The 14,217-nt window shown below is 56.9% G+C and overlaps 2 protein-coding genes across 10 annotated transcripts in view; both read left to right on the forward strand.

Moving 5' to 3' along the window:
* The window catches only part of CACNA2D2 (calcium voltage-gated channel auxiliary subunit alpha2delta 2), a 143,284-nt gene extending 137,455 nt beyond the window's left edge, over nt 1-5,829 (forward strand). For 3 of the 9 annotated variants that reach the window (XM_067044106.1, XM_067044110.1, XM_067044113.1), the window contains 15 exons: nt 324-421; nt 642-732; nt 840-902; nt 1,039-1,142; nt 1,431-1,529; nt 1,622-1,710; nt 1,894-1,944; nt 2,182-2,253; nt 2,357-2,509; nt 2,652-2,704; nt 2,824-2,879; nt 3,208-3,334; nt 3,474-3,582; nt 3,664-3,753; nt 3,871-5,829. In XM_067044106.1, the coding sequence (XP_066900207.1) occupies nt 324-421; nt 642-732; nt 840-902; nt 1,039-1,142; nt 1,431-1,529; nt 1,622-1,710; nt 1,894-1,944; nt 2,182-2,253; nt 2,357-2,509; nt 2,652-2,704; nt 2,824-2,879; nt 3,208-3,334; nt 3,474-3,582; nt 3,664-3,753; nt 3,871-4,011 (1,396 nt within the window). In that variant the 3' untranslated portion in view covers nt 4,012-5,829. Of the gene's footprint in view, nt 1-323; nt 422-641; nt 733-839; nt 903-1,038; nt 1,143-1,430; nt 1,530-1,621; nt 1,711-1,893; nt 1,945-2,181; nt 2,254-2,356; nt 2,510-2,651; nt 2,705-2,823; nt 2,880-3,207; nt 3,335-3,473; nt 3,584-3,663; nt 3,754-3,870 lie in introns of all 9 variants that reach the window. The other 6 variants (XM_067044108.1, XM_059076307.2, XM_067044107.1 and 3 more) reach the window with 4 other exon arrangements.
* Nucleotides 5,830-8,365: 2,536 nt separating this feature from the next.
* Nucleotides 8,366-13,517, forward strand: TMEM115 (transmembrane protein 115). Its single transcript, XM_059076054.2, has 2 exons — nt 8,366-9,705; nt 12,722-13,517. Exons 1-2 carry the CDS (start codon nt 8,855-8,857, stop codon nt 12,924-12,926), a joined length of 1,056 nt encoding a protein of 351 aa, XP_058932037.1. The 5' UTR covers nt 8,366-8,854; the 3' UTR covers nt 12,927-13,517.
* The last annotated feature ends 700 nt before the right edge of the window (nt 13,518-14,217 follow it).

Consider the following 14,217-nt stretch of genomic DNA (forward strand, 5'->3'; position numbering starts at 1 on the left):
CCTCCCAGGTGCACCGTCTAGCTCCAGCTACACAGGAGAGGTGGGAGGCTCTGCAGGGCCATGCCCAGAAGGGAGAACCTGCTTGGGTTGAGGAAGCAGACCCTCATTCTCTGCTTCCTGCACCTAAGCAGGTCAGTTCTGCCCCTGTTCAGACCTGTTTACCTGCTGGGCGTATAGTCACTGCAGCCTGTAAGAATACACATGCCCCTCCCTGAGGCCTGGGCTTCTCAGAGAATGGCCAGGCAGGCCTGTTGGGAAGCCTCAACCCTATTGCCCTGTGCATCCCCCCAAGCCCACTCTTCTTGCCCCTCCCCACCCCCCAGAGAGTATTGCAAGGAACTGAATGCCTCAGACAACAACACTGAGTTCCTGAAGAACTTCATTGACCTCATGGAGAAAGTGACTCCAGACTCCAAGCAGTGTGAGTGACTGGTGGGGCAGCGGGGTCTGGGCAGTGCCAGACAGCAAGGGGGCAGCCCAGAGGAACCCAGAGACTGGGCAGGTGTGGAAACATGCAGGCCCAAACCAAAGGCAGGTCCTGGGCCACGTCACGGGGAAGGTTCGCAGCCTTGGGGATAGCGGGGAGAATGGGCAGGGATCCACAAGAAGATCCTCCCTCCACCCCAACCCTCCTGTTCCAGGCAACAACTTCCTTCTGCACAACCTGATCTTGGACACGGGCATCACACAGCAGCTGGTGGAGCGCGTGTGGCGGGACCAGGATCTCAATACGTAGGCACCACCCAGCCTGTGGGGGCAGGAGGCTGGGATGGGCCCAGGGGCGCTGGCCATGCCCTGCAGAAAGTAGGTTTGTGACCTCACCTCCCTGCTGCCCCCAGGTACAGCCTTCTGGCCGTGTTCGCCGCCACTGATGGCGGCATCACTCGCGTATTCCCCAACAAGTAAGTGACCTGCCCCACTATCCGACACCCTGCCCCTGCTGGGACCCCGCCTGTCCCGCTGCCCAGAGGCCTTCTTGCATCTGCTGAGACCACTGCCCCCACAAGCCACCCCTCCACCAACATCTTTTGTGACCAGGGCAGCTGAGGACTGGACAGAGACCCCTGAGCCCTTCAATGCCAGTTTCTACCGCCGCAGCCTGGATAACCATGGCTATGTCTTCAAGCCCCCACAACAGGATGGTGAGTGTCCTCCCAGGTGCACAGCAGCAGGTGGGAAGCCGAGGCTTCTCTGTCTGCTCAGCCAGGGCGAGGATCTGCTCTTTGAGGTCCCTCTCAAACATGAGGCTGGCTGGCTGAGATGGGGCAGATAAAGAGAGGACTAGGCTGTGCCAAACGCTTATGCTGGGTGCCCGGTGCTTAGGCTGAGGTCAGCCTTGCCTTGGGTTCCTGGGCTCACAGGGCCCAGTACAGAGTGGTCATGTGGCTGCCAGCCCCTACTCCTGACCACCCCACCTCACCCACCCCCAGCCCGGTTAAGGCCGCTGGAGCTGGAGAATGACACGGTGGGCATCCTCGTCAGCACGGCTGTGGAGCTCAGCCTAGGTGGACGCACACTGAGGCCGGCAGGTGAATACCCAGGGCGGAGGTAGGGAAAGAGAAAATGGGCAGTGTGCTGCCCAGGTAGGTGGGCATTGATGGCCCCTTGCTCTCTCCCACAGTGGTTGGTGTTAAGCTGGACCTAGAGGCCTGGGCTGAGAAGTTCAAGGTGCTAGCCAGCAACCGTACCCACCAGGACCAGCCTCAGAAGGTATCTGGTCAGGGATGAGGGCAGTAAGCCCAGAAGCACCCATTCTGGAGTCCCCAGGAACCCCTACCAGTCTTCCCACTCAGAGTGGCTCTGGTGCCTATGGGGAGGCAGGGTCCCCGATGTATAAAGGGTGATGAGAGGGGAAAAACTGGTGGGCACTTACGGTCCTTGCTCTCTGCCCAGCAGTGCGGCCCCAACAGCCACTGTGAGATGGACTGCGAGGTTAACAACGAGGTGCGTGTGCCCTGAACCCTAGCTTACCCCACTCCTGGACACCTGAGTCCCAGCTGCAGCTCCTAGCCCATCCCATCCCTTAGCCAATGGGTCTCAACATCCCACCCTGACTTCACAGCTTTACCAGAATCGGGGGAATGGTGCCCCCTCCACTCAGCTACTGGACTGCCAGGGTCTGTGGAGGAAAGGCTGGGCTGGAGCCCCTCCCCATCTTCCTCTCCCTTTCCCACCTCTCAGGACCTGCTCTGTGTCCTCATTGATGATGGGGGATTCCTGGTGCTGTCAAACCAGAACCATCAGTGGGACCAGGTGAGGGTCAGGAAGAGGGTGGAAGGAGAGGGTCCTGGTTTGAGCCTTCTGGGGATATGGCACTGCCAGCCCTGTGACTACCACTGCCTCCCGGCATCTCCAGGTTGGCAGATTCTTCAGTGACGTGGATGCCAACCTGATGCTGGCACTCTACAATAACTCCTTCTACACCCGCAAGGAGTCCTACGACTATCAGGCGGCCTGTGCCCCCCTGCCCCCCGGCAACCTGGGTGCCGCGCCTCGGGGCATCTTTGTGGTGAGCCCCAGCAATGCCTGGCCTGCAGATGGGGGGACTGGGAGACCTGCCCACAGATGACCCCCCACCTCTAACGAGAAAGCTGGGGGTGAACCAGGTCCAGGGGCAGCAGTGGGAGCCCATGCCACTCTCTCCACTGCAGCCCACCATTGCAGACTTCCTTAACCTAGCCTGGTGGACCTCTGCTGCGGCCTGGTGAGTCCCCAGGGGAAACGGGAGAGGGAGGGTGCTCCCTGGGCAGGAGGGCTGGAAAGAAATGGGGCATGGTACTGGCCTCTGCTGACCACTCCCACTCGGTGACCCATGCCCTGCAGGTCTTTGTTCCAGCAACTTCTCTATGGTCTCATCTACCACAGCTGGTTCCAGTCAGGTATGTAGGGCTTTGGAGGTCCCTCCTCAAAGCCCCTCCCCAGGGATTCCCTGGTGGCGCAGTGGATGCAAGGGACACGGGTTCGTGCCCCGGTCTGGGAGGATCCCACATGCCGCGGAGCGGCTGGGCCCGTGAGCCATGGCCGCTGAGCCTGCGCGTCCGGAGCCTGTGCTCCGCAACGGGAGAGGCCACAACAGTGAGAGGCCCGCGTACCGAAAAAAAAAAGCCCCTCCCAAATCTGAGACCTACTCCAAAGGGAGGGCGGGGCTTACGGCTGAGCGAGGCTCAGGGTGTAGGGGTGCAGCTGAGGGGCTCTGGACCCTCGCAGACCCCGCGGAGGCCGAAGGGAACCCCGAGGTGCGCGAGAGCAGCTGCGTCATGAAACAGACCCAGTACTACTTCGGTTCGGTGAACGCTTCCTACAACGCCATCATAGACTGCGGAAACTGCTCCAGGTGCGCGCGCGGAGCTGGCCAGAGGGGCGGGGCCGGGCCGGGCCGGGCCGGGCCGAGGCTGCAGAGGGGAGGCGAGGGGAGGGGAGTGGCGGCGGGGTGGGGCGAACCTCATCGCCCCGCCTTTATGTGCTGCCTCCAGGCTCTTCCACGCGCAGAGACTCACCCACACCAACCTTCTCTTCGTGGTGGCCGAGAAGCCGCTGTGCAGCCAGTGTGAGGCTGGCCGGCTGCTGCAGAAAGAGACACACTGTATCCTTCCCGCGCTGCTACCCGGCCCCTCCCGCCCAGCGCGTTCCCTCCGTGCCGCCGCCCCCTTGACTCCCCACCCATGCCCAGCGGACGGCCCGGAGCAGTGTGAACTGGTGCAGAGACCGCGATACCGGAGAGGCCCACACATCTGCTTCGACTACAACGCCACGGTGAGGAGTGGGGCGGCGGCCTTGACCTGCAGCTCCCCTGCCCCAGGGCTAGCGGCCCTGCGCACCCCCTGCCCGCCCAACCCGGGCAGACCGGCTGCTCCTTGTCTCTTTCCGCAGGAAGATACCTCAGACTGCGGCCGCGGAGCCTCTTTCCCACCGTCGTTGGGCGTCCTGGTGTCTCTGCAGCTGCTGCTCCTCCTGAGCCTGCCTCCCCGGCCGCAGCCTCAAGTCCACGCCCACCGTTCTCGCCGCCTCTGAGTGCCCCCTCCCCCCACTAGGCCTCCCCGCCGCTCCACTGCTCCCTCGCCTCACACTTCCCACCTTAGAGCCTCGCCCCCCTCCCTCACTGAAGGACCTGAGTGCGCCTGGCCCCGAGAATCTGCGCCTTGGAGTTGGGGGGGGGGGAGTCCCGAAGGAGGGCGCCGCAGGTCTTTGGCCCCCAAGCCACGTCTGGCTGCTGAACTGTAAGTGTCCTCAGACCCCTCATTCCCACTGGACTCACCCACCCCGGAGGGCTGGGCCAGGGAGGCCACAGTACTGGTGCCAAACCAGGCCTCCGCTGCCCGCCCTGCCCCGAGGCTCCCTTTGTGTGGAAGACCTAGGCCTTGCCCCAGCTGGACTCCTGTAACCTGGCCCTTCTGCTCCACCCAGGACTAAATCTGGGAATAATAGAGGAAATTGATATGGGCAGTTTGAGGCCTGTGCATCCCAGCTTAAGTCCTGGCAGGAGAGAGGTCCTGGGGCAGCCCGCAATGAGCTCCTGCCTCTCTCAGGCCTACAGCCACCTCTCCGTCCCCAAGCCCGGCAGGTGGCAGGACAGTGACTGACACTGGCTAAGACTCAACCCCATACACACCTGGAGCCCTGAGGGCAGAAACTGGACTCTGACATACCCAGGAGGGCACACACACAAACACAGACGTGCACAGACACACACACCCTGGGGTGGGGTGAGGGTGGGGGCTCACAAAGCCTTATACGGGGTGAGGGGCTGGTGGGAGGTTGGCATGTGCACACTCCATCTCCTGCTCACCATCCGCCTCTTATCTGACCTGTAACCCAGCTGGTCCCCCATCTCTAAAGCTGAATGTCAAACAGTGCCAAATGCTGGGGCAAAGGGTGAAGACCCCTCTGTCCTGACCTAGCCGCCAGTGTCCCCTTAATGCCCCTGACCCTGCCAGGTGCTCATTGTAACCATTTCTCACTAGTGTCAGGCCCCCAGTGGGACCACATGCCACTGCCTGCACCCCTCAGCAGAGGAACTCTCACCAGGCATCACCCTTTGCCTTAGCGGGGGTGACTTGATTACTCCTAGCTGGGTCATCCCACCCCCAATCTGCCCCTTATACTCTCAGGCCTGTCTCTTTCCCACTCACACACTCCCTAGCCAAACTGCTCCTCCCTGCTGAACATACTCGCACATACATACACACATATACATTGTGCACACACACAGGCTGGGCCTGGGAACATCTCTTCACACCATTCATTCTGGTCATTTCTTGCAAAGGCATCCCAGCCTGGGGGCCATTGGGGGACTGAGGGCAGGGGGATATGGCCGTAGGGCTCAGATGGACTGGGAGGAGGGGGGGAGGGTGATGCATTAATTAATGGCTCCGTTAATTAATGTCACGTTGCTTGTCGCTTTCTCAGTGTGTGTGTATGGTCCATGCCCACTGCTGGTGCCAGGGTGGGCACCCATGCTGTACACCCAGCCTAGATGCCAGCCATGTCTTGCGGGGGCGTGTGTGTAACTGTAGTGTAGTCAGGTGCTCAATGGAGAATATAAAAATTAAAAAAGAAACATATACAGATAAATTAATATATATTTTAAGTTTAAAAAACAGAAAAGCAGACAAAGCAATCCCCATCAGGTAGTTGTCAAACCCCCAGCTGGGTCTGATCCTTCTCATCACCCACCCGACCTGGCTGTCCCTCACCTCGGGCTCGGGGGATCTTTGGGGGACTGGGGGGCCATTTCCTTTTATCTGCCCTTTTTTTTTTTGGTTGTTCTATTTTGTACAGACAAGTCGGAAAAACAACAGCGACAAAAAAGTCAAGAAACTTTGTAAAATATTGTGTGTGTGATTCCTTGTAAAATATTTTCAAATGGTTTATTACAGAAGATCAGTTATTAAATAATGTTCATATTTTCACTTCAAATGGTTCCCATACACTGTCTCTGCCCTGGATTGAGGACTGAGTGGCTTGAAGACAGGTGGCCATGACCTCAGAGCCCCACTTACCACTTAATTGGGAGTGAAGGCCATAGCAATCCAGGTCTCTGGTGGGTAGAGGGCATGACGCTTCCCAGGCCTCATAAGTGCTAGATCCTTGACATCCTTTGTCTTGTATAATCTTCTCAAAAGCCTTCAGGAGGGCTTCCCTGGTGGTGCAGTGGTTGAGAATCTGCCTGCCGATGCAGGGGACATGGGTTCGTGCCCCGGTCCGGGAAGATCCCACATGCCGTGGAGCGGCTGGGCCCGTGAGCCATGGTCACTGAGCCTGTGCGTCCGGAGCCTGTGCTCTGCAACGGGAGAGGCCCGCGTACCACAGAAAAAAAAAAAGCCTCCAAGTAAAGCTGTCTTTAAAAAAAAAAAAGTCTCCCAGAGGCTCAAGGCCAAGACTGTGGAGGAAAGAAGATGGAGATGAGATGCAGGCTTCTAGCCAATAGGATCAGACTACCTGGGCCTACGCAGGTCCTCCAGGTGGAGCAAAGAGTGAATACCTGGCCCAAGTCCATGACTTCTTGCTTGAGGGCCAGTGCTGCTGTCCAGAGGAGGCCAAGGCCTGGCCCACCCACAAGCATGATGGCCACTCCTTCCCAGCCCAGGGGAGGCCTGGTGCTGTCGGCCACTGCTGCTCACGCTGGAACACAGCTCTGAGTCTATTTCAGCAAATCTCGGGCCTCCCTCTGGCAAACCCTACACCCTTGTTCATTTTAATCCCAACTCTCTTAATAGTCAATCCTATTCTGTGTGACCTTCGAGTTTCTTTTCAACGGGAAAGACTTATAACCACCAGTGCAGAGATTTCCCAGTACTACTGACACTTGCTCTCTTAGAGTACACACTCCACACTATGCACTCACCCTGTGCTGAGTCCTCACCATAACATTAGAGTTGGATATTAGTTTATCTCCATACTGCAGATGAGCAAGTTGAGACTTAGGAGAAATCCTTTCTCCCAGATGCAAGAAACCAGCAAAGGTTTTGGAAATGAGGTGGCCGGTGGCTTGGGGACCTTGGATGCTAAATAAATAAAAGGGCATTCCAGGCCTTAGTGAAGACACCTTTCCTCACCCTCTGCAAGGGTTGGCCACAGAGCAAAGCCTAACTAGCAACCCCTGAGGCAGCTCCCATGCTCCGCAACAGCCCCAGAGGTCCTGGGGTAGACCTGCCAGGTAAAATACAGAACATCCAATCAAATTTGGAATTTCAGATAATGAATATTCTTTAGTATGTTCCCAACATTGCATGGGACATAACTATGCTAAAAATTGAAGACATGCTTATACTGAAAAAATTATTCATTGTTTAACTGAAATTCTAATTGAATGCCCTGTATTTTGATTTGCTATATCTGGCAACCCTACCCTGGGGTGGCATCCAGCAGGAGCCCAGAGCCCAAAGATAAAGGAAAGCAACACCTTTTGTGATCTGGAAGGCTGTGCACAGGTCGGCAGTTGTATTGAGATCAGTGGCGGAAAGGAAGGGATTCTGCACTTTATGAATGTACTTTGTCATACATTTATTTTAATTATATGCACATTTTTAAAAGTAACTCAATATACAAAAAACAAAAATCAGTTTTGCACAGGACACAACCTACCTGAAGCCACCATTGCAGTGAGGTGGAGGCCCAAGGCCAGCCTGACCCAAGTTTGTGCAGAGACCTCTCTTCATCAGGATCAGCGATTGACTGTGGTGAGGAAGAGAGTCACTAAGAGAAGCCCAGTCTCACCCCTTTGGGGGCTGGAAATCCGAGTTCGAGTATGGGCTCCACCTCATTTGTAACAAGGGCAGCCTGGGCAACACACTCACTGAGCACCCAGGGTGGACTGGCATTATACACGCCAGTCCCCTTGGATCCTCACGGTAGGTCCTGTCATCATCTCCATTTTACTGTCCATGAATTTGAGTTTCAACAAAGTTCGGGAATTTGGCCATTGTCACACAGCCGCCAAAACGCAGAGCAAGAATTCCAACCTGGGTCAGGCCCACACCAGACCGCGGAAGTTCCAGGAGTTCGCGCCCCCTGGACCATCCAACATTCTTACCTGCACACCTGCCCACTAGGACACACCCACGCAGATAAACAGGCACACACTGAGCCAATCCTTCCGGGAAATTCAGCACGCGCGTGGCCTGCAGCTGTGCTGCCGCTGGTACCCGCCGCTCTCCTGAGGTTAGCGATGCCCGTTCACCCTCCCCCACCTCTGGAGAACCGACGGAAACGGTCCTGCGAACTACAACTCCCAAGCACACCTCCTCTTCCGGCGCACAGCCTCCTGGGACTTGTTGTTCTACCCAGAACCCTGATATCCGCCGGTCCCGGCTCCGGCCGAGGACTCCATGTCCCAGCATGCCGCGGAACCGCAAGGCCGACGCTCAGAGGGCATCCTGCTGCCTCCCCGGGCGCGCAGGCGCAGCGCCGCTGTTTGTCGGCGCCTGAGAAGGGAGGAGGTACGGTCGAAGCCGAGGCCGAGGCGGAGCTGACCAGACTTGTCTCCGGCCCAGAACCAGCCTCCAGTCCCGCGTCGACCGTAGGGCCCCAGAGTGGATGGAGAAGATCGAGCCCTGAGATCACCGCCAGTCCGGTCGGCTCGGTGGCCACACAGAGCAGGCAGGCAGGCGTGCCTAAGCTGCCCAGGGCCTTCCCTCAGATCCCCGGAGAGGGGCCTAGGCCCCGGCCCCGCGACCAGGCCCGGCTCTGCCCTTTGGGACCGGAGTCGACCCGACCGGAAGTGGAGCTTTCACCGGGGCCATAGGCCAGTGACTAGGTCGGACCCGGGCCTCCCGGCGGGGCCGGACTGGGACGAGGCCCCGGGGAGGCCCCTAGCCCACTAAACCCTTTCCTAAGGCCGACGCCCGCTAGGAAGATGCAGCGCGCCCTACCGGGCGCCCGCCAACACTTGGGGGCCATCCTGTCCAGCGCCAGCGTGGTGGTGAAGGCTCTGTGCGCTGCGGTACTATTCCTCTACCTGCTGTCCTTCGCCGTGGACACGGGCTGCCTGGCGGTCACCCCAGGCTACCTCTTTCCACCCAACTTCTGGATCTGGACCCTGGCCACCCATGGGCTGGTGGAACAGCATGTGTGGGATGTGGCCATCAGCCTGGCCACAGTGGTGGTGGCTGGACGTTTGCTGGAGCCCCTCTGGGGGGCCTTGGAGCTGCTCATATTCTTCTCAGTGGTGAACGTGTCTGTGGGGCTACTGGGGGCCTTCGCCTACCTCCTCACCTACATGGCTTCCTTCAACTTGGTGTACCTTTTCACTGTCCGCATCCACGGCGCCCTGGGCTTCCTAGGTGGTGTCCTGGTGGCACTCAAGCAAACCATGGGGGACTGTGTGGTCCTGCGAGTGCCCCAGGTGCGTGTCAGTGTGGTGCCCATGCTGCTCTTGGGGCTGCTGCTGCTGCTGCGGCTGGCCACACTGCTCCAGAGCCCAGCACTGGCCTCCTATGGCTTTGGGCTGATCTCCAGTTGGGTGTATCTTCGCTTCTACCAGCGCCATAGCCGAGGCCGAGGTGACATGGCCGACCACTTTGCCTTTGCCACCTTCTTCCCTGAGATCCTGCAGCCTGTGGTGGGGCTGTTGGCGAACTTGGTGCATGGCCTCCTGGTGAAGGTAAAGATATGCCAGAAGACAGTGAAGCGCTATGATGTGGGTGCCCCATCCTCCATCACCATCAGCCTCCCAGGCACAGACCCTCAAGACGCAGAGCGGAGAAGGTACTGTGGAATCTTACAAAACCTTGTCGAGCTAGGAGAGTATTATTAATCAAGTCACATTCCATCTGTTGAGGTGCTTGCTGTACGTAGGTTGGCAGCCTACAGTCAGATGTTGGGGCGGATTCAGAAAGAGAGAAAAGCCAGCTTGTGGCCTGGAGGTCAGCATTTAAGTGCTTGGGCTGCAGGAGGTGCTTTCCAAAATTAGAGAGTAAAAGTGGCCTTTCTCACCACTCAGGCCGCTTAAGTTTCAAGAAATGCCCTGCTTACTTTCGAGCTGTGTGAGGGGCAAATGGAGAGAGCCAGGTACACGTAACCCTGGCCTTGTCTCAGAATCTCCAAATCCTAGACACTGGTCCCGTGGGAGCCAGAAACAACGTGCTGGTCCTTCTTCCCCTGTGAGAGAGGGACAGAGAAGGAGACATGGGATCCTTAAGAGATGGTCTGGGCCACCCTAGTTTCCAAACACTGGACTACACCCTCTTCCTGAGCCTTAATTCAGATGTTGTGCTTCTCTGCTGCTTATTTATTGAGAGGGAAGCCTGGGGTATAACTAGACTTAGACACACCCCCTCACCCCCACCACCACCCCGCCTACTCTGGCAGGCATGTGTCACCAAACCCAGGGGACAGCCACATGACCCACCGAGGGAGCCTGCTGACCACACCAGGAAGTGGAGACAACCTTTTCATTATCTGTAAACCAAGCCATCTGCACCATCAGGAATCCCAACTGAATTATTCACTGAATGCACCTTGGCCAGGGCAGGACAGATCTTTTTCAATCCATCTCTTTCTCTCCCAGGTCTGTGGACTTACCGGAATGGTCACTGCTCTGTTTCCAACATTATTCTTTTTTTTTTTTTTTTAATTTTATTTATTATTTTTGGCTGCGTCGGGCCTTCATTGCTTCATGCGGGCTTTCTCTAGCTGCGGCGAGCGGGGGCTACTCTTCATTGCAGTGCGCGGGCTTCTCATTGCGGTGGCTTCTCTTGTTGCAGAGCACAGGCTCTAGGTGCATAGGCTTCAGTAGTTGTGGCTCATGGGCTCTAGGGCGCGTAGCCTTCAGTAGTTGTGGCACACGGGCTTAGTTGCTCCACAGCATGTGGGATCCTCCCTAGCCAGGGCTCAAACCCGTGTCCCCTACGTTGGCAGGCGGATTCGTAACCACTGCGCCACCAGAAGCCCCCTCAACGTTATTCTTGAGTGGGTTTTTTTTGATGCAGTTACTTGAGTAGTGAAATTTAGAGCAGGCTTTGTTCATACTTTCTGCACCTGTCAAAGCCTTCTGATTTTGCTCACTTGTGAAATGAGTTCTTAGCAGGCAGCTTTATGAATTCAGCTGGACTTGTCCCTGTGCTTACTCTCCACTGGGGCTGTGGAGTGTGGGCCATACCCCTTTCTTGAAGGAGTTCCCAGCTGGGGAAGACCACAGACTACCATGGTCCAAGGTGGCAGGTGTTGAAAAGTACACACGGCATTCTGCAGAGCTTAATTGTGGGCTCTACAGTTTGTGTCTCTGTGGCTGATGAATCCTAAAGACCGAGGTCTCTATTAACCTTATCCAGTGGAGGAGATGCGGTCAGGAGGGCTGGGCATGGTAGAAACTGAGCTGTCCTCAGAGCTGTTCAGGTGATCCCAGGCCACAGTGGTGGCCCCTCCCCCAGTGAGAAATCTTGGATTGTTAGGGTTGGCTGAACATTAGAAAAACCTCTGTGCAGCCCCAAGAAAATGGACAGGTGGAGGCAGATTGGGGTGGGGGAGGGTGTCAGGAAGTGGGTTCTTGGCATAGTCTTGTGGTTGTTACCTTGCTTGGGGATGGGGGTTACTCCACCAGCCAGTTTGACATCTTGCTGCATGCCATTCCCTGACCCAAAGAGCTAGTGATAGTGGGAGGCAGGAGTTCCTATCTTTGACCCTTGTGAGGGAGTGATTAGCATGCCACCATCTCTCTACCTTGGCAGGCTTTAAACAGAATTGACAAGGCAGTCTCCAGAATGGGCGCCTGGGTAGCAGCATCCTTTCTGCCAACTTGCCATGGTGCCAGGCTGGAGAACAGGGTGGAAGTGTGCTGGGGCTTTCTGTGCCTGTGTTCTTGTTGTCCCTCTTGTCATGTTCCCTGGCATGGTGGAGATTTTGGTTTTCTGCTGGAACATGGAAGGCTATACAGGTCCCCCATGCTGGTGGCACAGAGTTGGAGGCATCAGAGGTCCACAGTGACCACTAGTAGAAGTGTTACCTGGCAGCATGGGCATCCCACCTCCTGGTGGGCAGGGTCCCAAGTGCACGTATATACTTTATTCTAGCGAACTTTCCCACCTCCCCTCAGAGCGGGGTCTCCAGGGGTCTGCCCAGTGGAACCAGTAGGCTCTGGGCTGTACCCTACCCACATGGATTGTTTCTCCTTGCTCTCCTCCTGCTAGGACGCTGTGTGTTCCTGCTCTAACACAGGTCCTGGTGGGTTTCGAGATTCTTTTCGGAAGGAGAATATTGGAGTCAGTTAGGAGGGGTGAGCTGACCCAGGTTGGCCCTGCTTCCCAGGCTGAGAGCCAAGGCAGGTGCTTGAGTTCCAAACTTCCCCACAGACCCTTGCCAGGAGGCTCAAAATACTCCTAACGAGGAGAGGGAGAGAAGTAATTCCTTGAATGTGATGCCAGTGCCCAGCAGAAACTCACATGTCCAGGGACACCAACTTTGCCCAACCTTAGGCACCATCCTCAGAACCATTCCTGGAGCTGGCCTGTGGGCAGGCTGGCAGGCACCCAGCTGGCCTTCTCAGCCTGGAGGTGCCCCAGCTATGGAAGGAAGGCCCTACAGCCTTTGGGTCCTCATTCTGATGTCAAAGTGTGCCCTAATCCAATCCCTGTGGAGCCCTGGGCCCTGTATGGGGAAAGAGAACCCATAGGGTTCTGAGAGAGGAGTGTGAGCAGTAAGGCATGTCAGTTTCCTGGGGGAAAGAGTGCAGGGCATGAGCCAAGTTCAGATCCCAAGTGACCTGTCATCTTTCCCCTGGCCCCAGGCAACTGGCTCTGAAGGCCCTCAACGAGCGGTTGAAGCGAGTGGAGGACCAGTCCGTCTGGCCCAGCATGGAAGACGATGAAGAGGAGGCTGGGGCCAAGGTGGATAGCCCCCTGCCGTCAGACAAGGCCGCCACGCTCCCAGGGAAGGGGCCTGTCCCAGAATCCAGCCTGATCACCTTTGAGGCAGCTCCCCCGAAGCTGTAACTCTAGACCACCTTGAGTGTAGCACCTCTTCTCCCAAGCCCCCCTTGATACACTCTCAGCTACTCCAGGGCACTGACTGCTCTGAGGAGAGGGAAGAAGGCCTGCTGGGGGTTGCCACAGCCTTCTGCTATTTCTCGCCAACACTACCCAGGATTCTTGCTACCTGGTTCCAACTCCAGACAACCACTATGCCAGGCATGGGGCCTCTGAAGCACAGCCAGCCCAGGCCATCTGAGGTAAGACTGCACCTCAGCAGGTAGCCTCAAGCAAGTGGCTGCAGGAGCACTGGTGCCATGGCTTCTAGGCCAACCCTCACACCTGATACTGGTTGCCGAGAGCCCTGAGCCAAGGCAGGATTTGCCAAAAACATTCTGGGGGTCCAGCCAGTGCAGGAGCCAGTGCAGGGCTGTACATCCCTGCCCGCCCGCAAAGAGACTACATTCATGTCAAGATTTCTGATTCCCTCTGCTGTGGCCTTAGCTGCTTCTGGGCCAGAACAGTCACAGCTCCCAGGTATTTTCTACAGGACCACTTGAGTGGGCAGCCAAGCCCAGCCTCGCAGTATCAATAAAGCAGTTCTTTGAGGTATGACTCCTGGGCTCTGTTAGACCACCTTGTGCAGCCCCCTTATCATGCTCAACTGCAGAGTTAGACAGGGACTTAACTCTAGGTTCAAGGGCTCGGTCACCAAGGCTATTCCAGCTGGATAAAAAGCCCATTGTCCTCATCCCCTTCCCCCCATCACACTCCCCCTTGCCTCACCACCAGATGCCCACTGTCAAGCAGTCTTCCCAGAGCTGTCACCTCAGGCTCTTACTTACTTTCTGCCTCCCGGCACTACCTGGTTAAGGAGGCCCTGCCTGGAGGACCTGATAATTAAGCACCTCTCTATCATAAGGGGTTGTTCTTATCCATGGCTCACCTCCAAGACAGAGTGCTCAGGGCTTGACACCTAGGCAGGCAGCCCATCCTCAGCTCCCATCCTGTCATTGCCCAGATTTGACCACCATAGTCTAGAAACTCCAACATAGTGAGCAGCTGGGAGACTGAAATACACACAGCCGCACCATTCACAGCTACAGCCCTCGGGCCTGCTGGGGCCCTGGGTGGCATGGGGTGCTTAGCAGCCAGATCCAGGGGTCTAGTGTGCCAAGAGAGCTTTAGCCCCTCAGTGAGCAGCCAGGGATGGGTCCACATCTTGCCCAGCTGCCCATTTCTTCATGCTGATGGCATTAGCAAGAACTATTCCCAACTTTGGGCTGCTCCTCCCATCCATTCTTTTCAGTCTTTA

This window comes from Kogia breviceps, chromosome 10 (genome assembly GCF_026419965.1).
Source record: "Kogia breviceps isolate mKogBre1 chromosome 10, mKogBre1 haplotype 1, whole genome shotgun sequence".
Lineage (NCBI taxonomy): Eukaryota > Metazoa > Chordata > Mammalia > Artiodactyla > Physeteridae > Kogia > Kogia breviceps.

Excerpts from the sequence above, each read along its gene's own strand:
- TMEM115 (XM_059076054.2), top strand. The coding sequence starts at position 8,855 with ATGCAGCGCGCCCTACCGGGCGCCCGCCAACACTTGGGGGCCATCCTG. Across the intron at positions 9,706-12,721 it reads CAAGACGCAGAGCGGAGAAG|GCAACTGGCTCTGAAGGCCC; the intron begins GTACTGTGGAAT and ends CCCTGGCCCCAG.